Raw genomic sequence first — 26136 nt, 5'->3', positions numbered from 1 at the left:
CACTTCTGGGAGCACTGCCCTGGCATGCAGATACACAAGTGTGTGTGTGTGTGTGTGTGTGTGTGTGTCTGTGTGTGTGTGTGTGTGTGTGTGTGTGTGTGTGTGTGTGTGTGTGTCTGTGTGTGTGTGTGTGTGTGTGCGTGCACGTGCGTGTATGGGGGAGTAGGTGGGCAGGAGGAGGTGTCAAAATGGCCTGATATAACTCTCTTTAATGTCCCCCCTTCCTGAACCAGCTTCTCTGTCCTCCCTCCTCCTCATTCAGTTCAGGAGGGTGGAGACGAGTGGGGGAGAGCCATGGGGTCTGAGCCAGCGAGCGGAGCGGGGACCCGCAGGAGACGGGAGGTAAGTGACCTCTGTGACCTGTGCGGGGCAGATTTATGACAACCCTGCCGGCTCCCAGGGGTCCAAAGAGGGCTGGGTTTGGGATAATGAGGGTGTTATCTCCATACAAAGGGGCCCAACACTAACTGTCCCTTCTTTCTCCTCTCCCCTCCCTTTCCCCACCCCTCTCCCAATATCCTCTCTCCATCTTGTGGTTTTCACCTCCTGGCTCTCTGCGCAGAGATCTCCAGAAGAGGGGCTGCCCGCGGTACACGGCAGACAGTGGGCGATGGCCAGGCGAGCGCTAATGACAGTCCTGCTTTTCAGTCTAATCCTCGCTGGTTCTCTGCTGCTTTGGGGCTACGTTTTCCAGGGCTGTGGTCCTGGTAAGCGAGATCCTAGGTCTCCCACGACCCACTCAGCCCTCCCTCATTCTTGGACCCCATCCATCCATCCATCATCCTGAGGCTCTGTGTCCATTAACTGACACTCATCCCGACCCTCTGGGGCCCCGGGTTCCCGACCTCTTCCCCCTTGAATCACGCTCCTGGCCGCCAGTCAGACCATTTCCTCCTCACCAGGGCCTCTGTCCCTTTCCCTCACCAGACATTCCTTTGCTTAGCCCCTTGGGGGAGCCCTCATCGCTTTCTCTTTCCCAGCTCTGAGCTTTTCCCCACAGCCCACTGTGAGACGCCTGTGTGTCGGGACCTCCTGAGTCTTTACCTGGCCTCTGGAAACACCAGTGTGGCCCCCTGCACTGATTTCTTTAGCTTTGCCTGTGGAAACACCAACAGGACCACTAGTTCTTTTCAGGCTCTTGCAAAGGAGAACAAGCGCCGACTTCAGAGAATACTGGGTAAGGAAATCAGGGTGGAAGATTCTCTTGCCATGGGTGCCACTGAGCCTAGAATGATCACAACTGTTCCAAGCCTGTGTGCCTGTGGAACACCTGGCTTGCACCATCCTCCATTGGCTCTCAGGGAACTGCTAGGTTTGCTTCTCCATCACCGTACATTTCACCACAGGTACCACCTCTCTTCCATCTCTTCTTGTCCCTCCTTTCATCTTTTCTTTACCTAATCCCTATCCTCTCTCCTTTCCCATTTATCCACGATTGCTCCATTCTCTCCAAGTTCTCCCTTTCACCAAGTTCCATCTTCTGTGTTACCTCCCTTAAATTTTCAATTTCTACCCGATGCTAGGTGTCTTCCCGCACTGGCATCTCCTCAACGCCTGTTGCACTTTAATCTTTCTCTCCATCACTCTCATTGTCCAGCCCTCAGACCCTTCTTGTCTCCTAACGCGCCCTTGTCAGTGTTATCCTCTCCCTCCCATCGCTTCCCAGACCCCCCTCTTTTCACCATTATCTCCTGTTCTCCCTGAAACCTTGGACCATGGTGTGCAAGTTGAACTGGAAGAAGCTGAACTGGGATGATGGAGATGACTGATTGGAGATGATGGTGGGAGGAAAGAAGTGGCGTAGTGGGTGAGAAGTGATGGAGGGGTCCTTATTGGGTTGTGTGTAAGGGAATGAATATAGATGGGCACAAAAGAGATGCTGGAGGGAGAGGAGGACCAAGTTAAAAAGGCTGGAGGTAAGAAGATTCCTGTAGATGGTGGCTGTGTTGAAAAGAACTGAGAGGAAAACTGTGAGGGAGGAACCAAGGCCACATAGGAAGTAGGAAGTTGGTCCCAGGAAGTTGGTGGATGGTGGCGAGGATTTGGGAGTAAGCATGTAACAAAAGGAATGCATTTCCTGCATATGGGAACCCAGAGAACCTGCTGACGGTATCAATTGGAATCTGGAAGAAATAAATGTATCCCTTTGCCCTCCTTCTTTTGATGGGAAAAAAAGTGGAGGTGGGTATTCCCTGCATGGTAGAGGGGCACGCTTTCACTTACGGTATGGAGATGAAAAGAAAAAATACACTTCGGACAAATTCTGCTGCCCATAATAGAATGAAAGGATGCCAGGGGGACTGAGGGAGAGGTGTTAGATGTTAGAAGGTGGAGGATTCAAATGGGTTTGTGTTTGGGTTATTGTCCTGTGTGTGTGTGTTTGTTTCCTGGGATCAAAGAGAGGGGAGAGTCCAGACTAGGGGAGCCTGCCCCTATTTTTTCTCTTTGCTAAACATTTCCTCATGCACTTTCCTCTCTCCGATCCCTTAGAAGTCCTCTGATTTCCCCAATATTTCTAATTCGTTCATTCATCTCCCTCCTGCCTCTCATTTCTACTTTCTCCTTTTTCCATACTCTACTTATTCCATTTCTTTTTTTCCTCCCGTCTTTTCGTCTTTATTTCCTTTCTCACCTTTCTTCCTTTTTTTTTTTTTTTGGCCGCGCTGCTCAGCTTGTGGGAGGTGGGATCTTAGTTCCCCAACCAGGGATGGAACCCGGGCCCTCGGCAGTGAGAGTGTGGAATCCTAACCACTGGCCCGCCAGGGAATTCCCTCACCTCTCCTTTATCCTCCTCGTTGTCTTGTCCGTGCTCCCGTTCCCAGCTCTTTTTCTTCCATCAAGTTGATCCAGCTCATCCCATCTTCCCAGTTTTCCTCATCCCTCTCTTTCTCCCCTTCCCTCCTTATCCCTGGAAGTCTTCCCTTTCCTATAACCTTTCTGTCTCCCACCTTCCTGGCTGGTGCCCCACTCCTTTAATTCTCCCACACTTCCTTTCTAGAAGCCCCAGGTGCCTGGCGCCTGGACTCTGGGGAGGAGAAAGCCTTCCAGTTCTACAGCTCCTGCATGGACACAGGTGCCATTGAGGGTGCAGGGGCTGGTCCCCTCAGACAAGTTATTGAGGAGGTGAGACCCGGGGCATCAACGTTTCTGGATGCATAACACGCAAGACCAACATATGCTCAAGGCTGCCGTTTTTTCCCCCCTAGAGGATGGGTCTCTTTCCTAGGGATTTGGGAGGGAGATGGAAATGGCAATGGCCTGTGGATGTATTAGGACCTTGGGTGAGGGTAGGGAAAGAGGGATAGAGGTGGAGCCCTAAAGGGGTTAAGGGACTCAGAGTAGAGGCCAGGAAGTAGCAATGGTGGTGGTGGGGTTGGTCTCGGAGACTGTCCCTGTGCTGAGCCCTCTCTCTCTCCTTCCCAGCTTGGAGGCTGGCCAATCTCCGGTGATTGGACTCCCTTAGACTTTAACCGAACTCTGAGCCTTCTGATGAGTCAGTATGGTCACTTCCCATTCTTCAGAGCCTATTTGCGACCTCTTCCCACCCCTCCGTACACGCCGGTCATCCAGGTGAGGGAGGCACTGGCAAAAAATGTAGTAAACCTGGGCCTGACTCACGTTTCCTCGGAGAGGAAAGATGTGCGATCCAGGGAAGGACTTATCTTTAGGGAAATTATTGATGTGAGAACCAGGGACTTCAGGTGAGATTAGGGAAAGGAGCAGCAGGGCAGTTCTGGGAAGACAGTAGTCTTGGTCTTCCTTGTAGCGTCTGGGAATCACCCCCAGGGTCTCTCAACTAGTTCCCCTGCCTCTCGTATTGCCCTCCTACGATTTAGCTTTCATTTTCCCCGGAGGGACCTTTCTAAACCAAGAGCTAATTATGCTGTTGTGTCTGTTTAAATGCCTTAAATGGCTCACTAGGTCAGCAGGATCTGGTTCTTAATCCTTAGCCAAGCCTTGCAAGTATGACCCTTACAAACTCCTGCAGCCTTATCTCCTCCTTATACCCCAAGCCATGCTCCCTCGCTTACAGCTCCAAGGACATTCTTCGGTTCCTTGCATACATGGCTTCCTTTGCCTGCAACGCTACGCCTCAGTTCGCACGCTCAGCCTGGAAAACTCATACCTATCTTTCAACTTTTGGTCTTGATTACTATCCCTTCCGGGAGATCTTCACTGAAACCCTGGCTGAGATGTAGGTGAACCCCTCTGTTCTCCCATTTCCTGTCATCTCAGCATTTAGCGCTGTGTTGAAGACTGAGCCTCTCGAGAACAGGCCCACGGTTTATTCAGCTCAGGTCTCTGGGACCTAGCACAGGGCCAGGCATCTAGAGGCCCACACCAGGTGTTTGCTGAGCGGGTAAAAAAAATTAAAGCCTTGAACGCATCGGTATTGTGGTAGGCCACGTGACCCTATATATTGGCCCCTACTCTGCAAAATGCCACGAAATTATATGAGGATGAATATACAAGAACTGACAGTGCACATGAGGCATTCTCAAGTTCAGTTCTAAAGGGTGTGCTGAGGAGTTTAACTGGTGTGGCCTTTGGAAATTGGTTAAGACCTGAAATGGTTAAGGAGAAGCTCAAAGGAGGGAGAGTGTGGGCTGAGTCCTGAAGCCTGGTTGATTGGTACAGCTGACGGTGAAGCTAAAGGGCCTTATAAGGGCTGCGGGGAAGTCCTGAGCTAAGGGAGGAGCCTGGAATGGTGTGACACCTCTGTGGGGTCAGCAAGGAGGCTGGTCTGTTGAACAGAGGATTTGCGGGTAGGGGTGGGGTGCAGTGGAAGGTAAAAGTGACGCTGAAGACATGAAGTTGAGACTGATTATTCCTGGCCTACGACACTGGACTGAGGTGATAACTTTTGACATAATAGAAAAAAATGAGTTACAGAGGCCTTTCAAATATGATGGTTGTACATAGAACCCCAGTACAGTCAGCGGTTTTCAAGGTCAACCTAGAGGTGCTAGGCAGCTAGATGAGCCACGTTGATTCTGAACTAAGATGATTGTGGCAGAAATGGAAAGTGAGGCCAGGCATGAGGATGTAGGCAGCTACCTACATCCTCATCCTAGTGGTGATGGATGGTCCATGGTGATTCGACTGGTGACTGACTGAATATCAATAAGAGAAATGGAGAAACTAGACAATGACCCCACAGTGTTGGTTTGGTGTGGATGGGAGGAGGGTGGTTCCCATCACCTTGAGACTGAATGGTCTCTGAGGGGAAATACAGGTAGAGAGAGTGAACTACAGAGGGAGAGCCCCGATGAGGTGGTGCTGGAGAAGAGTAAGAACGGTCAGGAGGTGGGGGTCACACCAGCTCAGCTGAGCCGCAAAGGACAGGGGAGAGACCAGTTCAGGAGGGAGGGGTTATCTTTGATTCCAGAGACTTCTGAGCTTAGAAAATAAGGAATGAAAAGACACCATTGGAACCTTCTAGACATAGCATCAAAATGGTCATGGAGATGGACTCCGATTTTATGGAGTTAGGAGGAAGGTAAGGAGGTTGAAGCAAAGGCATAGATGACTTTTAGTTCTTTAAAGTTTGGATGGAAAATGTGACAAAGGAGTCAAGTGAAAGCTTTATTCAAGAGAGCAGAAAAGTATATAGCTCCAGGTGGGAGTAGGATATTGAAGTCGGAGAAGTAAAACAAAAAACGTGGGAGCAAAGATCTTCGGGATAGAAACAAGGACACACCGATGTCAGAAGTAGGGTGAAGTACGTGAGGGTAGTGGGCTACTTGCCTGGGGTGCAGAATTTAAGAGGGTACCCAAACTCACTAATCAAGATAAATAGTATTTCAATAAATATTTTTTAAAATGTCAAAATCAATGCAAAAATCCATGATGAACAAAATATCAAATCTTTGTTCATCGTGGATTTTCTTTCTTGAAAAAACAATGGATCAAAACTCTATTGCGGACTTTTGGGGAAACATCTACAATTCAAAAAAAATGATCAGAAATACATTGTGGATTTTTGGGAAAAATACATGATGAACAAAGTTTTGCTATTTTATTCTGTGGGGATTTTTAGCATTCATTTAGATTTTTAAAATTTCAATTAAGATATTATCGATCTTGATTACTGAGTTTTCAGTACCTCTCAAATTTTGCACTTGAGACGGGTATCTCACTCCCTTTACCCTAGACCTGGCCCTGGTACAGACAATGATTCCCTACAGGACATGGGTTATTATGCTTCTCTCTTGCTGAGCACCCCCAAACTGGTTGAAGTACCTTCTTTGCACATTTGCACGTCTGTACTCTTCCCCCATGTCCCTCGCCCCCCAGTCCCTGGCTTTCTTTGCTCTCTGGCTCCTCCTCTGTGCCCCCTTTAGTCCATCTCCTGGGGCCATCTTCCTGGTAAATGCCCATCTCCCCACACCTGTCCTCTCCTTCCTCCACATTCCCCACTTCTCTCAGTCTCTCTTGTGTCCAGATAGACCAGCCAGAGTTTGATGTTCCCCTCAAGCAAAAGCAGGAGATGAACTATGCCCAGGTAAGATGGCACTGGGGACCAAGGTCCTGACCTCTTGTGCTAGAGAAAGGCAGGGGCCGACGGTGGCTGTGACTGAGGTTGCCTCTCCCCCAGATCCTGCGGGAATACCTGACTTACCTGAATCGCCTGGGAACCTTGCTGGGAGGAGACCCAAACAAGGTGGGAGGACACGCCTCCTTTTCCATCTCCATTAACTCACAGCTGTACCAGTTTCTGAGGCCCCCGGACCAGCAGCAGGCACAGGGAAAGCTCTTCCACATGGTCACGATTGACCAACTGCAGGTACCTTGAACCAGGGACGGGATGAAGATGGGCCTGAGGGTCTCGCTCCCAAACTTTCTTGACCTTCTTGTCTTCTTTCTCCTTATTTCCTTAATTCCATTCCATCCCTAACTTTCCTGGCTCCATCCTTTCCCTCAACCCCCCGCCTCCCCACTCCCTTTCCTACCTGAGGGAGGGGATGCCCCCTCTCCTCCTTTCCTGTCCCCCCAAGCCTCCGTATCCCTCCTTTAAGGAAATGGCCCCTGCCATCGATTGGTTGTCCTGCTTGCAAGCGACATTCGCACCAATGTCCCTGAGCCCCTCTCATCCCGTCGCAGTCCATGACCTGGAGTATTTGAAAAACATGTCGCAACTGGTTGAAAAGCAGCTGTCGAAGCACAGGTTTGCCCCACGTGGGAGGGTGATGGAAAGAGGGTCCGAGGACCGGAGGTCTCAGGGACAAAGAAGACTGGAGAATGCAGGCTAGTAAGGGCCTCGCAGAAAGATGGGAGGGATCTGGGGCCATATGGGGGCAGAGAGGGGGTGGGATGGACGGCCCAGGAGGACATGGTGGAAACAGGAAGAGGGGCTCGGGGGGCATGGGGTAGGGAAACACACACGAAATGAGGGATCCAGGTATCTGACAAGACATGGGGTTTGCTGGGAGTAGCACCCAGCCTGTGAAGTAACTCTGAGCTGTGGGAGATGCTCGAAGGCCAGTTGCTGGGGACAGCTGGGCATTTATGTCTTGTCAGCAGCTGAGGGGTGTGGGTGGGAGGAGAAGGTACGTGGGATGAGTAGATGGAGGAGGTGAAGGCTGGGAAGAACCTGGGGGAGAGGCTGTTTCTCATCTGTAGTGAGAGGATTCTGGGGCCCTTGTGGGAACGATCAGGGCGTCGAGGAAGGTGGGAGGAGGGAGGATGAGGCTCTGCGTTGGGCTCACTGCTGTCCCTGATACTGTGTGGCCACCACTTGGAGGCAGTGGCTTCCTTCCAGGGCCTTGGGCTCAAAGCCCATCTTCATAGTAACTCAGTGGCAGCAACGACTAGAAATTCTTTCAGGGAGAAGCAAACAGCCGTTCACGCAGGTGCGATTTGTATCCTATGTAAGGATACAAATCAAACCCGGTGAGAGAGTTGCCAGCCGGGCAGAGAAAGGTCCTGCATCCCAGCTTTGTTGCTCTTAGAAGATGAATCTTAAGATGAGCTGAGGTTTCTTGGTTGTGGAAGTAGCTGAATCTGTTTGGTTGAATCTAAGTCCAGCCTTCATCTAGCCCAGATCCTCCCCCACCCTCGCCCCCGCCGCTGTGACTTGAGAGGTCCTCCTCTTCATCTGGTCCTTTCTTCTATCATTCTCCACCCCAGCCCAACCCACATCAAGAAAAGCTCTTCTTAAAACAGACAAAAGTTTTGAACAGTGGTTGCCAGGGGCTGAAGGGTGGGGAAATAGGGAGAGGTTGGTGAAAGGGTACCAACCTTCAGTTGTAAGGTGAAGAAAGTCTCAGGATCTAATGTACAACATGGTGACTATAGTTGATAACATTTAATTTTGCGTCGCTGTATTCTACTTTGTAGAGATTGTGGTTTTTTACAAGTGAAAGGTTTGGGGCAACCCCGTGTCAAGCAAGTCTGTGGGCACCATTTTTCCAATAGCATTTGCTCACTTCATGTCTCTGGGTCATATCTGGGTGATTCTCGCAACATTTCACCCTTTTTCAGTATTATTTTAATTGTTAAAGTGATCTGTGATCAGTGAACTTTGATGATACTTTAATCGTTTTGGAATTTTTTAGCAATAAAATATTTTTAAACTAGGGTTAAAAAAAAAGATAGAAAGAAAAGCCCTTCTTTTTTTTATTTTTTGAAAAGTCCTTCTTGACGTGTTCACATGTGAAGCAGTTATTCTCTATTAATACAGAGAAGGGCTTCCCCGAGAGTATCAAGGTGACCTATCCAAGGGGAAGCTTTTCTGGTGTTTTCCCCAGAGCCCGGGGGTATACTGTGGGTCTCTTTTCTCTCCGCAGGGACTTTCTGCAGAGCCACATGATCTTGGGCCTGGTGGGGACCCTTTCTCCAGCCCTGGACAGTAAATTCCAAGAGGCACGTAGATTGCTGAGCCAGAAACTGGGGGAGCTGACAGGGCGACCACCCACGGTGAGGAGGGGCAGGGAGGAATCCTCCCGGATGGGGGGCTAAAGGAGCATCTGTCCTTTGGGGGGATGAACGTGGGCATAGCCCCCTCAGGGAGGGGCATGAAGATAGATGCCCCAGGGTCTGGGCTCTCGTGGAGGCACTCAAGGCTGACACTGAGAGCTGAGGCACCAGGGACCAGACCCTTAGGCACACATCTGGCTACCTCGAGGGCCTTTTGCTGATTGTTAAAGTCTAGATATAAAGCTCTGAAGTGATCAAGGCCTGCTTTTCTTTTGTCATGACCCCTAGACTATTTGCCTGGTTATCCTGAGCGCTGTGATTTGAGGGGCCGGACATACAGCCTAGGGTTCACTGGAGTAAGAGGCAGGGACCTTCCCTTTGTCTCGGTGACTCCAGCGTTCCATGTCCAAAGGTGCTTCACGAGGAGCTCATCTCTGACATCCCGAGGGTTCTGTCGGCCACACCGTGGGCTTCGTGGTGCAGATCCCAACATATCAGAGGAGGGAGCTGTACCAAACGTGCTCTACTAACCAAAGTCTACTCTGTCCATACTCAGTTACTGAGAACTTTGAAATCCTAGGTCGACACATCCAATCCCAAGAGGAGGCGTCTAGAACATAAGATGTCCTCCATCCTCAGGCAAGGCCTCAGGGTAGTCTTGAAAATCACTGGGTTTCTTTTCTTAGTAATTTGTGGACCATTTCTCTGCCTTGGAGAAACTCATGGCTTTGGCAACCTGAAATATCTGTGGAATTCAGAGAAGGGAATTGTAAATGCAGGGACTGGAATGTAGTTATTGCCTATTGAGACTTTCAAACGTGCTGGATAGTTTTCTAAGCCCTTTAGATACATGAGCTGATTTGATCCTCACGACAATTCCATGAGATGGGCAGACCGTCCTGTCCCTGTTTTATTGATGGGTAAATTGAGACCCAAAGGTTAAGGGGCTTGCTCGGGGTAATATACCTAGTAAGTTGTGAGAGCTGGAATTCGAACTCTGGAAGTCTGGCTCCAGAGTCTGTGTGCTTAATCATTGTTAAAAAAAAAAGAAAGAAAGAAAACCCAAAAAACTTTCTAGAATTTTCACTCAGGTAGGCTAGTCCCCAAGAACCTGTGGCTCAGCCTTTCCCTTGACTCAGATGAGACAGAGCCCCAACCCCTCTTAGTTAGGGTTGCTACAAAATCCCTGGCACCAGACAGCCTCCTGGAAATCCCAGAACCATGGCCTGGTGGTGCTTTTTGAAAGGTGTAAGGATGCCAACGTTGAAATTCACACTTAAAAAACTTAGAAGGCTTATGAATTGCTAAAGTCACCACCCTTTATACACATATATATCCTTTATATACATATTATAAACAGCCTTATATATCTAATAGGATATATAATTGTCCTTGGGCTTAAAAGCTGAATCAAACCCTACCAACAAATAGTTCTGTGACTTGGTGAAGCCCTTTCACCTGTCTGGAACAGTACCAGGTATGACACATATTAATAATAAAAGCTGACATACATGGAGTAGTTACTCTGTGTCAGGCATTGCTTATTTTATTTACTATTCCCGGAACCACTCTGAGGTCCTCAGAAAGGACATGTAAGGTTCCCAAGACCACACAGCTCCTAAGTGGAGGAACACACTCCAAAACAGGTCTGTCTGACCCGGGAGGCCATATTTTTAACCACAAACTGTGCAGGATTGAGAAATAGTGGGTGGTAACAAAAAATGCCTTGGCAAATTCTTTCTATAAAGGTCAAGATAGTAAATATTTTTGGCTTTGTGGTCTATGTGATCTGTGTTGCAACCACTCAACTCTGTCCTTGTAACACAAAAGCAGTCATATGCTAAGTAAATGAATGGGCGTCACTGGGTTCTGAGAAAACTCTGGTTTAGATACTCTTGGAATTCCTAAGAGGGAGAGATGAGGGTGGGTTTAAATGATCAGTGGGATATCTGAACGGGAGGTAGGACGGAAGCAGTGTCTAGGGAGAAGAACGGGTTTTCCGGCGGAGAGAGGGATATCGTTTCATTGCAACAAGGCACGGGGCAGGCTGGCTAAGGCTTGGTACAGTGTGACAGATCCTCCTAGTGGCTTTGGCTGAGCAAAGGTGATGGGACTTGCAGGCAAGGCTGTCCTGCTGCTGCTGGAGCCTGGCCTGGGGGGTTTGAGAATCAGCCTGGGAGCCAGCACACCTGGAACAGAGAAAGCAAATAGGATAAGAGTAGGGAGGAAATCAGAGAGGGGAGGAGGGGATTATCCGGAACCTGGTAGGTCACCGTAAGGACCTGGGTTTCTCTCTGCATGTAACAGGGGCCTATAGAGGGATTTATCTGTTTTATGTTTTAAAAGATCATATTCTGAAGGTAAGCAGCAGTGTTTCCTGACGGATGTGTGGTGTGAGAGTGAAAGTGGAGTCAAAGATACCACCAAGGTTTTGGCCTTGATTTGATCAAAATTTGTATTTCTATCCGATGGTTGTTAATTACAGATGTCTAACCATATTCTTCTGAACGAATTCTAATGCCCTTATTCAGAAGGACTGTTAGGTCTCATTATCTGACCATATTTTGTTTGTGACTTTTGAATATATCATCAATGAACCTGGCTGTTAAGCCAGGTCTTCCTCTTATTAAACGAGAAGCTGAGTTTGGGGAATTAAAAGCAGAACCTCACATTGTTGCCCATTAAATGTGAACTGTTTACACTCAGCCCGACCTCCCAATTTATTCAGGTAATTTTAGCCTTTGTTTCAATGATCTGTTATTTCTGCCTTAGGTCATTCATAGTTTTATTTATTGCATCTTCATCTAGATTACTGGTAAAATTCTGCAGAGGGAAGAGTATTGGGTCAGGTTATTGAAGACCTAGCGTAGAGTCGTCAGTTCGTTTATGCACCAAATGTTAATTGAGCCCCTATTATATGCCAGACACTTCTCTAGGCCCTTGGGAATCTTCATGACCAAAATAGACAAAAATCCCTCAAACACTTATATTCTAATGGAGGCAGAATGACAGTAAGCTGAATAAAACATATTGGATGGTATTAAGTGTCATGAAAAAATAAAACAGGAAAGGGAGAGAGGCATACTAGGTGAGGACGTGCTACAATGTCCAGTGGGGTGGTCGGGGAAGCTCGTACTAACTTGGAGTCAGTAATCACTGATGTTCCCTTGTGGACCAGTCAGTCAGAATCCACTCAAGTCACACTGTCATTTAACGTGGATTTCTCCATCGATTTCACAAAGATGTAAGTTTTGGTTTTACCAACTGCTATCTTGAAATCAAAATCATGCCAACAGAGTGGGGTAGAACTTTAGAATTTACAGAGCACGTTCCACGTAGTGTTTCCCCTGCTCTCCCAAGTAGCTTTGTGAGGAAAGCGGAACAGGAAGGCAGAACAGGCATTAGGCTCATTTTTATAGCTGGCGTAACTGAAGTATGAGGGTTTAAGTTAATAATCCACAGTTAGTAAATACTGAATTCTCTGTACAGAGGGAGCACTGCGGTGGTCCTTGAGGCTGAATCTGGCCCATAGGTGTGTGTTGTTGGCCTTTGAAGCTTTTTATAAACTGTTAGGTGATGGCACAGCAAGACTCAGAGTTCCAGCCTTTTTTGTTGTTGTCAGTGTGAAGCTCTGGCAACACGGAGCTAGCCGTCTCCAGGGGCGACAAATGACTGGGACTGAGTGATGCAGCCAGCAGGGCTGCGTCCCTCTCTCCGGTTTGCCGTACCCCTTCTTGTCCCGGGGTTCTGACGTTGGACTGCTGCTCTCACTTAGGTTACCTCATGGCCCCTGTTTGAGTTTGTGACTCCAGATCTGCTGTTTATCCTAATTTAATGATCCTTTAAAAGTGATGACATTTCAAAAGGATTTTGATATGATTCGTCCTCAGTGGTGCTATGCTGGTCCTCAGGAGTTACACATTATTTTCCAAGTGTCCAAAAATAGTCGGTTTAATGATTCATTCTAGAATTTTGTTTAGAAATTAACATTAAGGATTCCTGACTCACCTGTAATCTCTAAAATCTACCTTCCCCTTACTGAAAATTGTGCAAAAATTTGCTTCTCTCCAGACTCTTGGAATTTTTCCTGATTTTTATCAAGTCTATCATTACTCATGGTTCTAAGCTTGTATCTGCAACTTTTTTTCTTTCTTTTTTAAAAGATTTTTTTCTTCAAGTATAGTTGATTTAGAGTGTTGTGTTAACTTCTGCTGTGCAGCAAAGCGATTCAGTTATACATATATACCCATTCTTTTTCATATCCTTTTCCATTATGGTTTACCACAGGGTTTGTTGTTTTTTTTTTTAATTAATTAATTTATTTATTTATTTTTGGCTGTGTTGGGTCTTCGTTTCTGTGCGAGGGCTTTCTCTAGTTGCGGCGAGCGGGGACCACTCTTCATCGCGGTGTGCGGGCCTCTCACTATCGCGGCCTCTCCCGTTGCGGAGCACAGGCTCCAGACGCGCAGGCTCAGTAGTTGTGGCTCACGGGCCCAGTTGCTCCGCGGCATGTGGGATCCTCCCAGACCAGGGCTCGAACCCGTGTCCCCTGCATTGGCAGGCAGATTCTCAACCACTGCGCCACCAGGGAAGCCCCTATCACAGGGTTTTGAATATAGTTCCCTGCGCTCTACAGTAGGACCTTGTTGTTTATCCATCCTGTATATAATAGTTTGCATCTGCTAATCCCACACTCCCACTCCATCCCTCCCACATTCCCACTCCCGCAACATTTTTCTGTTCCTTAAAATTAATCTTTTGAGCCTCATTATCCTGGGTTTGAAGTATCTCTTCTATCCTGTATATTTTAGCAATGATTTTTTTTCTTTTTCTCTGTTTTCAATCAATGTGGTATACTCCATCACTCCACGTCTTGAGAGACAGCTCAGATACTCATAACCCCCAGCAGATGAATATACAACCTGCCAACCTCCACCCCCGAGACTTACGTTCATTTATAGATTCTGGAAGTTGTTTTCCCGCACATAGAACATATGACTCAGCACAAGTGTGACCAAAAGGATCCCAGAGTGGCATAGGGTGAGCAGTGGGTGGTCCGAGGTGGTGTCCACACTCTCCAGGAACCAGGTCAGGGCCTGCCGTGGCCTGGGCTATGGGCAACAGCATGGAACAGGCAAAGGATTTGGAGAGAAGGGCAGGCACCAGCCAAAGGGATCAGGAAACAACTCAAGAACCAGGAGGTATAGAAAGGGCAGGCAGGTCCACACTACCAAGCTCCAGGCTGATGTGTTTGCTCCTGTCCTGGGTGCAGCCCTCCACCTCCGGCAGCAGTCTGATGAAAGGCAGCCTCAGAGCCGAGCTTGTCATCGGGGGCCTGCAGCACCTGCACTGGACCCAGGCATTGCTATCAGACCGAGGTTGCCTTTCTATTTGTATTTCACATTTGTGAGTTTCAGAGCTCCAAGTAATACACTCTGGAAAGTGTCTGAGTCCCTTCTCCTCAACAGGAGAAGGTTCTTAAAAGGTCTCATGGTGAGGGGACAGACAAGAACGCACAGATGTGGGCAACCGGGTCTGGAGCAACCTCCAAAATGATGAACATTCTAATAGGCCCAGGAGTGTCTTCGATGACAGAAGTGCTGGCCTTCCTTTCTCTTTCCTCATTTGTCGGAAGCCCCATAAACTCTCTCCAGCCTTAGGACCGGAATGCGGGGTGGCAGCCTAACTGCCTGACCTGCCAGGACGTCTGGGGGAATAAATAAGTTACAGGAATGAAGTCTTATGACTTCAGCCCACTCAGCCCAAATTAGCATGTTAGCCGGTTTTTCCTAAGTCGCAGCTCAGCTTTCCCTTAGGCCAGCTTCCTGAATTTGTTTCTCACCTGCCCTGCGTCATCTCTGGGCCTACGCTTGGTCGTCTCTTCAAAGCCATCCACCCCAACATCTCTCTTTTATGTTTCTTAGTCTTCCCATCCTGCTGTTAACACATTATTTGACCAGGGGATTTTTGCAGAAACTAACGCTTGTGGCAGTCATATGTCTCTGGCCAAACGTGTTAAAAAACACCCCAGTTGCCAAGGCCCTCTTTGAGTTTTTATTTTTTTATTTTTTAATAAATTTATTTATTTTTGGCCACGTGGGGTCTTCGTTGCTGCACGCGGGCTTTCTCTAGTTGCGGTGAGCGGGGGCTACTCTTCGTTGTGGTGTGCGGGCTTCTCGTCGCTGGGGCTTCTCTTGTTGCGGAGCACGGGCTCTAGGTGCGCGGGCTTCAGTAGTTGCGGCACGTGGACTCGGTAGTTGTGGCTCGTGGGCTCTAGAGCACAGGCTCAGTAGTTGTGGTGCACAGGCTTAGTTGCTCCGTGGCATGTGGGATCTTCCCGGACCAGGGCTCGAACCTGTGTCCCCTGCATTGGCAGGCGGATTCTTAACCACTGCGCCACCAGGGAAGTCCCCTCTTTTGATTTTTTGTCTAACCGTTTCTCTGCCTTTGAAGTTGAAGACGTCCATCCTCTCATCCTATATCCTTTTCCCTGATTTGGCAGAAAGTGTCTTAGTGCTCTGAATTCGTATATTTAATCTTTTCTTTTTTCCTCTTCTCCCACCAAACAATGTGGTATCTAAAACCCAATTTTACTCTGATAACTTCCTTCTTTATAAGACAAGGTCTTACCGTATGATCCTCAATAACCATTTGGAGAGTGGGGTAGGAAGGCAGGAGGCAGGGAGACTCTTCCTTCTTCAATTTCTCTTTTAAGTAAAGAAGCTTGGGAGGATGGGAGTCTCCGCCGGGCTCTGTGCGTGGTGGGTGGGGACAGGGTGGCAGGCGTGGTGGGCGGGGACAGGGTGGCAGGCAGACCTGCTAAAGTGAGAGGGTTGGCTCTAGTCCTGTCCTTCCCAGGAGCCTTTCAATCATCCAGAAGGATGCCTCCCAGTGGCCTGGCTTTCAAATTCAATAGGCAATAAACAAGGATAGTTTGCCCAACCCAGGCTCATGAGACTAATCCTGGAGGAGATGTGAGCCCCTCTTTGCTAAGCAGCATGACCCCATGTGTGTCACCAAAAGGGGTTATAGAGTAAAGGGAGACAAACCCAGAAAGTCCAGCAAAGAGAGCATGCTCTGGGGGTGAAGGTCTAGGTGAGACTGGCCTGGGAAAGTGGATGAGGAAGACGCCTTGGCGGGAGCCATTCATTCCAGCTTTGTCTCTGTAGCCTGCCCACCCTCGCTGGATGACGTGTGTGGAGAAGACGGCAGCCTTCTTCAAGCCTACGCTGGCAGCCTTGTTTGTCCGTGAGGCCTTCGGCCCCAGCACCCGAAGTGCTGTACGTGAGGGCCCTTCCCCAGCCCACGTCCTTCCGCCCCTTCCCCGCCAACCCATCCTCTCCTAGTTCTAGCGACTTTGCTCTTCTCGATGGTCTCTGTGGTCAGAGAACCAGCCAGTTAGAGAGAGAACCCAGAGAGGGACACGCTGCATCCCTAGGGTCTGCACAGTTTAGCTCTGAGACACAAAGTCCGCACAACACACACTGACCTGGACAGGTCACCCAGCTTTCCTGCTCATGTGTTTCTTCAACCATAAAATGAGAAAATTGAACTGCATGACCTCTAAGCCTACCCCTTGTTTACCTGTGATTTTTTTTTAACAACACGTGAAATGACATCAGAATGGAATGCTATCATCTTCAGAAGCGCTAATAAATAACTACTGAACACTTTTCAGTGCCTACCATGTGCCTGATACTCTTATAAGCACTTTGCACCAACTACTTTAATTCCTACTATTATTATAATTTTAAAGCAGAGAGAACTGAAGCACAGAGGGGTTAAGAAACTTGCCCAAGATCACACAGCTACCAAATAGCAGAGTTAGGATTTGAACTCAGGCTCCCAGTGTCGTCATCCATTTTCCTCCATCAAGAAAGGAAATGCACACGGTGGTAGATGGCCGAGAAGGCAGTCAGTACACAGTCGGGGTGTGAAGCTGGGCAGGCTTCAGCTCGTTGCGAAGCTGAGGAGCCCTGGAAGTTGGAGAGAGGAAATGCAGGCTGTAAGAAACAGGGTGTGAGGACGAGGGCCCTCGAGAGCAGAGAAGGGGATGGTGGTCCACCTCCTCCCGCCACTTTCTGAGAGGATTGCCCGGCCGAGAGAAAGGACAGTGTCACGGAAAGGAGCTGTCTACCCCGTCAAGGGTCAGGAGTGACCAGTTCCCACCTTCCCCTTCTGTGCTTGGTACCTCCTCCACATCCCCACAGCTCTCCGTACCCTGAGTTTTTGGTCACCTAGCAGGTAGCACTTTGCACTTTCTCTGTCTGAGACCGTCCTCCTTCTGGCAGCCCCTCAGGGTCGAGGCCCCTTCCCAGAGGCCCAGTGGGCAGGGCCCAGCACTGAGGCTGAGTTTGATCCTGTTTCTTTCTCCCTGCCCCGTCCTGCCCACAGGCCATGGAATTATTCACTGCGATCAAGGATGCCCTCATCGCTCGCTTCCAGATGCTTCCTTGGATGGATGAAGAGACCCGGGCAAAGGTCCAGGACAAGGTAAGGCCAGGAGAAGGAGACAGTGTGGGAACGTGTAGTAGGTGTGAACTGAGTGTTGGATCAAGAGATCACAGGGCCTGGAGGAGCGTGCTCAAGGCCAAGGGCACAAGTATAAACACCAATATGCCACACACACATCCTGGGGGCAGTACCAGAGGAAGGGACAGGGCAGTGAGCAGGAGAGATTCCTTCTGATAAGACTTGGGACAGCTAGGTTCCTTCCACCTTTGTGTCTCTTCCCAGGTCACCCAGCTGCAGGTGAAGATGGGGGCCCCGGAATGGGCCTTGAAGCCAGACCCAGCCAGACAAGAATACAACGATGTGGGTTCCTGCCCTCGCCATTTACTCTTTAACCCTCAACTTCTTCACCCACCCCGATCCACCAGAGTGGCAGACGGTCATTTCCCCTAGTTGATCCTGAGAAACCCTTCCCTGCCCTGGTGCTGCTGGGGCCTGATGGGCGGATAGCCACACTCTGGATCTTGCCAACAGAAGAGTAGAACCTTTGCAGGTCACGTTGAGCGTGTGTGCACACTCGCACCCATGCATTCGTGTGACTTGCCTGAGTATTTGTGTGCTGGTACGTGTGAAGCCCGTTTGTACCACGCAGGCACTGGTGTCATGGCGCTGGTTTTCCACGATTCCGGGGAGGTCCGCGCATCGGGGCTTATCTGTCTGGGTTCAGATGTCCGCGTCAGGGTATGTCAGTGTACATCTACATTTGTCTCCGTGTATTCGAGTTGCCTCCTGCCTCCTCCCAGATACGACTTGGACCCAGCTTCCTGCAGTCCTTCCTGAGCTGTGTCCGATCCCGCCGAGCTAGAATCATCCGGAGTTTCCTGCAGCCTTTCCCCAACCACAGGTACGAGGGCGAGGGAGACACAGACACCGCATCCCAAAGATAGCCATCCAGAATGAGCAGGAAAGAAAGCCAGAGGCTCAGGGGAACAGGAACAGTGACAGTATGCGGGAACGACGGCACGTAAATGATAGAGCTGGTATTCATATGTACTCTTTCCACAGGTGGCAGGTGCTCCCCTGGGGCGTAAATGCCTACTATTCAATACCTGACCATGTGGTGGTCTTCCCAGCTGGACTCCTCCAACCCCCGTTTTTCCACCCTGGCTACCCCAGGTATGGGCCATTCTAAGTTTCCCAAGAGCAATGGACCCATGTTATGATGAATGATGGATGCGACTTATGGTTGGAGAATTGGGGCCAAAAACTTGGAAGGATTCTGAGGGTAAGACAAGCCCTTGCCCCCTAGAGCTGTGAACTTTGGCGCCGCCGGCAGCGTTATGGCCCATGAGCTGCTGCACATCTTCTACCAGCTCCGTGAGTAACAGCGGGCCATTGGGAGATGGGGCCATCGGGAACCCAGGTTGAAGGCCCCAAAGGCATCCTAGAGGGGGAGAAGGGAAGCTGTGCGAGGGCTCCGGGGTGGGGTCAGTTCTGAAGCCTTTGCAGTGCTCCTGGGAGCCAGCCCAGTTTGTGGTACCCCCGTGTCTTCACCCCTGCATCATGCCTCACCGTTTCATTCCCTTGCCCCATTTTCAACAGTATTCCCTGGGGGCTGCCCAGCCTGTGACACCCATGCCCTACAGGGGGCGCTAGTGTGCCTGGAGCGCCACTATGCTGCCTTTCCATTACCCAACGGGACCTTCTTCAATGGCTCCCGCACATTCCTGGAGGATGCTGCAGACACGGGGGGACTGGCCATTGCACTGCAGGTAACTCACATCCCAAGGGCTGCGATCTATTTTTACCAGCAGAATAGAGAGCCTGTCCCCAGTTTTTCCTTCCACCATCCCTCAGGCAAACATAGCAAAACGTTCTGCCCTTCACATCCCCACTGAACAGGTGGCAACTTGAGGACCCCCTCCGACTCCATAGAGCCCTCTTTTCTAGATCCATAGCTCTCACGGCAAGTACCTTTTCTCCTGGCTCAGAGCAGTGTGTCAGTGCAGAACTTGGAAAGAAGGACCGTGAACTGGTTTCGGATATTGCGTGTAGGGCATCAGATTTCCAGATGGCCACGGGTCTAGAGCCTGAGGGCGACTCTCCATCCCACTCCCATATCCAGGCATACAACAAGAGGCTATTATGGTACCGTGGGGAGACCACCCTGCCCAACCTGAACCTCAGCCCCTGGCAGCTCTTCTTCCGAAGCTATGCCCAGGTAGGCAGCCGACACCTCCCACCAGGGCTTAGTCCATGTCAGATAAATGCCCTATCGTTAACACTCAGATATTATTAAGCATCTTCCCCCCAATGCCACCAAGCCTCTGCTGCACAAATCCCCAATGTCATCCTTTCACACGTGTCCCCTTGGGACCATCCCTTCATCCTGCTGTAAATTCTTCTACCAAATTCAGCAGTGCCTTCAGAAAACGGAAAACGACTGTATTCCCAAATCCCTCCTTGAGATGAGCCCAACTTTTATCTTCTCTCATTTCTTCTGGAAACACAGATCCCTTCAAAAAGAGCCTTAACAGACTACCTATAGACCACGTTCCTCCTCGGAGACCTCGCCACGCAGTGGGGTCCCCCCGTGACATAACCCCCGCACAGTGTTCTTACAGCAGATCCCTCAGCAGATAGTGCCCCCAATTCCTCAGGATACTTAGAGACCCGCACAGTGTTCTTACAGCAGACCCACCTCTAGGGCACTTGCAAATGGTATGATTGCACAGACCAGCCCTCCCCAGATACCCACTGCCCGATTAAATGACCCACATATGGCAAATACCTTCCTTCCTCCATGTGGCCCTCAGAGCATTGCTATCCCTGCTTTTATCTTTGCTGTCCCTAGTTACCACCTGGTCACCAGGTCTGCCGTGTCCTGCTGACCCTGATACCCTGCTTTTCTCCTTACCCTGTATGGACCTCTCTTTCTTCCCAGGTGATGTGTAGGGACCCCAGCACCCAGGATCCTCAGGACACTCACAGCCCTCCTACCCTTCGAATCCACGGGCCCCTAAGCAACAGCCCAGCCTTCGCCAGACACTTCCACTGTCCCCACGGCACCCTCATGCACCCCTCCAGCCGCTGCCAGCTCTGGTAACCCAGCTGGCTCCCAAAGAGACCTCAGTACAGGTGTATCAGCATCTCCCTGCCCCATCCCTGGAATCAGGACAATACCTCCTCTCCCCTTCTGTTCCAAAAATAAAAGCCGGCCCTTGGCTTCTGCCTGTCTCTTAAGAACACTTTCCTGCTATGTCCGATGCCTAGAAGTCAGAAAAAATCAGAGGAGAAACCGCCAAGCAGAGTTCCAAGGACGTGAGACAAGGAAAGAACCAGTGAATGAGCTAAAGGTCGGTGGAAACCGGTTAGAGACAAGATTAAGCTGCCCCCACTTGTTTCCAGGATTTGATTGTTATTACTCTCATTGTTGCTGCCTCCCTACCCCTAATCTGTTGTCCTGAGCAAAGCCAGGAGAGGCTGGGGGAGAGAGAAGGGCAGGGGTCCGGTGTCTCCGCTCTTGGAGATGGCCCTCAGAGGGTGGGGAGGAAGGTGGGCAGGGGCCATGGGCCGCCGAGAGGCCAGCACGGGGTCTCTCTGATGCTGCGTCCCGAGGGGGAGGGTCATGGGCAAGAGCCAGGAAGCCGCATGTACGTCACCCTCGGGAGGAGCGCTCCGGACCCCCACGGGGAGGCGGTCAGTAAGCTACCGTGAAGCGGAGGCAGATGTCCAGGTCCTCATCCAGGAATCAGGCCACCGCCTCCGCCTCCAGGTCCCTCATAGGAAAACCACGGTGCCGGCCAGGTTCAAGCAGAAGGCGAGGTGGAACAGGTGGCCACGGCTTGCCACCGCCTCTGACATCTGCTCGTCCTCTTGCTGGGTCATGTCGACTGCCTGCCACAGCTCGCCCACTGAGGAGGCCACAAAGTGCTCTGCAAACTGTTCTCCATCTTGGTCTGAAACAGGGGACGGGGGACAGCGTGAAAGGACTGTTTCTGATGCCCCCCCTGCCCCCCGCCCCTGGCCCGCCTTGGAAAGAGGAAGGCATTGGGGAACCTGGGAGCCCAACCGCCCACACCCTTGTTCTTGACCACAGAGGCGATGCTCCATCTGGGGGGTCTCTTCTGGTCTGTGTGTGGCCATAGCCCCAGCTCAAGGGCACACACTCCCCTCTGCCAATTCACACTGCCTCCTCCAAGGTGTTACCTCGTCTGGGGAGTGAGGGACCAACGTGGAGGAGGGTGAACTTCCAAGACCCTCTTCCCGTATTCACAGGGTCCCACGCACATCCGCTGGCCCCGGCACACCCTGAGTACGGCCCTGGTGAGGAACTGCGGCTCTAGGCCCTTTACAGGACACTCACACTGCAGTAGTAGGGCCTGGGGTGACCGCCCGTAACCCAAACCTATCTCAGCTTTCCCTCTGGCCTGACCAGTGATCTGACTCCAAAGAGATCTGGTCCCCGGCTTCAGGCATCGTCCCCCTACTTCACCTACCTGTAGAGGGTGTTTTCTCTTTCTGACTCCTCTCGTCCAGGCCTGGGCTCCCTTTCTGAGGCGTCACCCCCTTGACCCACAGCAGCAGCAGGATGGATGCCAGGAATGCTGCCCTGCAGAGCTGGGAGCCCAGGGAAGTCATGGGCCTTCCCTAGTCCCCAGTGCCCGGCAGGACCCTCTCCTCCCTCCCCTGTCCGTTGTCCCGGCGCTTACCCCTTCCCAGCACCGTTTTCTCCCCTTCCCTTCCATAGGACCTCTGATGTCATGAGCTCTGTGACATCACAGTCGTGGGCCTGACCCTCATCCCGTCCTCTTGGAGAGTTCCGTTGGCAGGCAAGAGCGTGGAGAGTGGCTAGCAGGGGGCAACTGAGGCTTCCAGGATGACCACGGTGGGCCATTCTGTGCAGAGCCACAGCAATGACTTAAGAGTTTGTGGAGTCCTTTCATGTCCATTATATCATTAGATCCACATAGTAACCAGGACTCAAAGTCACGGTATTGCCAAACCCATTATATAGATGAGGAAACTGAGGTTCACAAAAGAAATGATTCGCCCACTGACTGAAGATCACACAGATAATAAGGTGCAGAGCAGGGCTCTTGGCCGATTCTTTAGATTCTAAATATCACACCTTCCCACTCCTCTGTACAGCCTTTCTCAAAGGAAAGCGACTTGCATAAACTGAGACCCAGACCGGATGTCAAAATGGGGATCTTCAAGTCCTGGGCTGTGCATGAAACTCAGCTCCGTCAGAAATGAAGGAGGGGGAGGGCGTGGGTGGAGGAGGGGATGGGTACCTGCTCTGGGTGTGAGAGAGACAGAGAGCAGAGTGCCTTGGACCCAAGTGGAAACCTTTCTCTCACTCATCGTCCTCTCCCGGACTTCCCTCTATCCTAGCCATTGCCCTCTTGTACTGGTAGACTGAACACCGTCTTCCCTCATTCCACATCCTCCTGTACTCAGACACAGAGGGAAAGTTGTTAGAGACCCAGTGTCTAAACTCCATCTCTAAAGGGTGGGAGGAGTTACAGTCTTCAGAGAAAAATCAGTGTGGCAGACAGAGGCAAGGATCCCAAGTAACGGATCTCAAGAGACCTGCTTTCACGTCCCAGTGCCTGCCCCTGCCCATGACCCTGGTGAGCACAGACCTGTTGGTAATGGACTGTGGCTTACATCTGCTTCCTGGAGCAGAGAGATGGGGAGGCAGGATGAAGCCCCACCCTGAAAAACCAGAGACAGATACTGGCCATGAGCGACAGGAGGGGGTGCCAGGACAGGTGGGAGGGGGGTCTTAGACACGCTGGAACTATCACCACCAGCTCACACCGCTCCTGGCGTCCACGTACCCTGCACCTGAAGGAACCGCCACGTGCAGGGGTGAGGATGTGCGCAGAAACACGTACCCTTCCTGAAAGAGGGGATCGCAGAAATGGAAGGGCCCGTGGAGCTTCCCTCCCACGGATGCTGCCCACACCGTCAGACGGGCTTATCGGGAGACTGTCCCAGACAGCCGACACGGCCTGCTGTTTACTTCCTGGCGATCCAAGCCAGGTGACAGGGTGATTGGGGAGCGGTACAGGAGGTCACTTGATGATGGGAGAGGCAGGATTCAAGTAAGCAGGTGACCCTGTTCACCTGTCCCTTGCACTCATTGACCTGCAGGTTCAGGAAATGATGCTTGAATGGAAAAAAATCACTAACAACCTCCTGGCTATTTGGGGGAGGAGCCTCTTGGTTCAAGGCTAAATGAGAAGCCATCTCCGGCTCTGTGAGTTTGCCTGGGGAGGGTAGTTGGGCGTCGGGGTGTCTTACGAGGGCGGCTGGAGAGGAAAGAACCGGGTGGCACCACTACCACTGCCCCCATTCCCTCACCACCCGCCTGCCTGATGCCCTGTGCTGAGGAGATAAATCCTTGTAGGAAACCAGGGACCCCCTTCCCATTTTTTTCTTATTACAAAAGTATGTTAAAAAATTCTGAAAAACGAAAAAAGGCAAATAATTCCACCATCCAATGACAATTCCTCTTCATGTTTTAAAGGATGGTATTCAAATTCTTCCCCTACGTGGCTGTGGGCAGGTGGGGTGGGAGGGTATGACCTAAACATTGTATTCTGGGTTTATATGTTTTCCTCCTTCTCATCCCATCAGAAAAAGAGATCTGGCTCCCTTGGCACGAAGGGTCTCTGGGATAAGACAGGGAAGTCGGGGCCCTGGACCAGCTCTTACACACTCGTGCTGGACCCCGAGGCATCATCTCTACCTGAGGGAGAGAGCTTGTAGGACTCCTTGCCTGCAGAAAGCTGCCGGAGAATGAGGACGGATGAGAGGAGAGAAGGGAGAAGAGGGTGGCGATGCAGGACGTGACAAAGGGTATGGGGGGACGGGGAGGGAAGCCAGAGGACAGAAGAGGAGAGAACTCCTTAAAGATGAGGAAGGCCATTTCTGAATCTTAATCCTACCAGGTAGGACAGGAGGAACGGCTTGGTCCCCTTCAGGCAGCTTGTTCCTGCCCCTCTCGTTGGAGAGGACAGTGCAGGCAAAGGAGCGCAAGTGGGAGGGGGAGACCCAGAGGTGGAGGCCCACGCATGGAGGGGGCCCCCCTTTCCTCCTCCGGGACCCGAGGACCATGCCCTTGGTGGCCAGCCCTGCACACCTGCTCTGTGCGGCTCTGACCAGGCCCTCCCGCCTCCACTCCCTCCAGGACTAGCATTAGGGCTTGAGTGTTTCCCGGGCAGGTGTTCCTTTCCTCTGCCGGCCTCTTATCAGCACATCTACACCCCCAGCTCACCCTTATCGCTCCCTCCATCTCCTTAGACTGCAAGTCCCAAGGCTTCAGAGGTCATTGCAATCCCACACTACTCCAACCCCCAGCAAAGCAGAAAATGTCCCACAAGGTGACCCCTCCCCCTTCCCAGCCGGCATCTCCCCCCTTCCTGAGGGAGAGCGTGCTTCCTCGTCTCGGGCACCTCATTTCTTATTTTCCTTTCAATTTTCATCCCTCTCCAAAGGTAGTTTTGTCCATCCTTCAGTCTCTAGAGACGCGCTCTCCTTCTTACAGCAAAAGAAAGGAGAGGTCCCTGTTCCTGAAGACCTCCGAGGTGGAGGGTCCCCAGCCTGTCTCCACCCAAGCCTCTCATCTTGATAGGCAGAAGGCTCCCAAGAGGCCACGAGGTCTGACGGGTGATTTGGACCTAAGGTTCCACCTTGCACGCCAGCTCCAGCTTTGCCACCAGCCGTGGGTATCACACGCACATCTCCCTGCTCTGTCTTCTCACTTAGGAAACAGAGAACCTTCAGCCTGTTCCCAGGTACCTCGCAGATCTACTGAATGACTGCAATTCAATAACGTGGATATACCTCTTGGGAAACAACAGGAAGAAAAGTGGAAACTGTCGTACCATAAAATAATTGAACACTGTCTTGTCTTTATACGCATACTCCTCCTGTTGACTTACTCCCGGAGAGAGTCCCAAGATTTCCTCCAAGTTCCTGCTGTTCCGCCTCTGCGGGGATGCAGGGCTCTCTGGGGTCTCCTCTGACTGGAAGGGAGGAGCTGGGAGGGAAGAGGGGTCACTGGGCTGAGCCAGGAAACCTCCTTTGAGGCAGGGCTGCAGGGCTGCAGGGTAGAGGGCAGAGGTGACCACAGCTCAGACAAGCAGGTCTGGGGGCTTTTGAGCTCATCTATGGAAGAAGAATCAACTGTCCTTGAGCTGTTATGATTGTGCTTTACAGACACTTCCATGAGAGCACGTAAGTGTTACCCGATTTTCCAGATTAGAAGGTGAGAAGACTGAGGCTCACCTAGCTGCTTTGCAAGGACTCAGAGCCAGCATCCAAACCTGGACCTGCCTGATCGTGGGGCTGGAGGGCTTTGCTTCTGTACTCTCTTGCGCCCAAGGTAATTGCTCACCTGGCTCGTGGGACCCACCTTTAGGCTCCCAGTCCAGATTCCTGGGCCACACCCCTCTCCTGTCCCGGTCTCAGCCGCCCTAGCCCACTGATAGGAACAAAGTCCTTCCCCCTCCCCTCCCAGCTCTGGGGCAGGCTCTGTGCCCCAGGGCTCTCTCTCTAGAAAGAGCTCCTCCCCTCCAGGTAAAGCCTCTCTCTCTCCCGGCAGGGCCCCCAGTCCCCTCAGTGCACGTGCACACGTCCCCACAGCCCACAGCGCACACAGGGCACCCTGGAGATACCCCCACTCTCCATCCCAGCCCCTGCCTGCTCGCCCCCACTCCAGCTGCTGCTGAGTCCTAGACCCGCTCCCTTGAA

General features: G+C 51.1%; 3 protein-coding genes across 3 annotated transcripts in view; 2 read left to right on the top strand and 1 right to left on the bottom strand.

Annotated features, from left to right (window-relative positions):
- Nucleotides 1–266, top strand: part of LOC307191863 (uncharacterized protein) — a 145123-nt gene extending 144857 nt beyond the window's left edge. The window contains exon 5 of the transcript XR_013829867.1: nt 234–266. The gene's annotated coding sequence lies outside the window, so the exon portion shown is untranslated. The remainder of the gene's footprint in view (nt 1–233) is intronic.
- KEL (Kell metallo-endopeptidase (Kell blood group)) lies at nt 258–21178 on the top strand. Its single transcript, XM_079932110.1, has 19 exons — nt 258–342; nt 563–707; nt 1001–1177; nt 2999–3123; nt 3424–3570; nt 6446–6505; nt 6599–6787; nt 7020–7168; nt 8790–8919; nt 16089–16199; nt 17314–17412; nt 17656–17733; nt 18174–18274; nt 18436–18546; nt 18680–18747; nt 18973–19142; nt 19496–19591; nt 20315–20726; nt 21146–21178. Exons 1-18 carry the CDS (start codon nt 295–297, stop codon nt 20474–20476), a joined length of 2166 nt encoding a protein of 721 aa, XP_079788236.1. The 5' UTR covers nt 258–294; the 3' UTR covers nt 20477–20726; nt 21146–21178.
- On the bottom strand, nt 21151–22011 carry LLCFC1 (LLLL and CFNLAS motif containing 1; the record flags this gene model as incomplete). The annotated part of the gene is made up of 3 exons (XM_079931959.1): nt 21151–21402; nt 21580–21584; nt 21870–22011. 3 exons carry the CDS (start codon nt 22009–22011, stop codon nt 21151–21153), a joined length of 399 nt encoding a protein of 132 aa, XP_079788085.1.
- Nucleotides 22012–26136: the final 4125 nt, after the last annotated feature.

Source organism: Stenella coeruleoalba (assembly GCF_951394435.1).
Source record: "Stenella coeruleoalba genome assembly, chromosome: 9".
Classification (NCBI taxonomy): Eukaryota; Metazoa; Chordata; class Mammalia; order Artiodactyla; family Delphinidae; genus Stenella; species Stenella coeruleoalba.
Note: the sequence above shows the minus strand (reverse complement) of the source record. Positions and strands in the feature narration are given on the sequence as shown.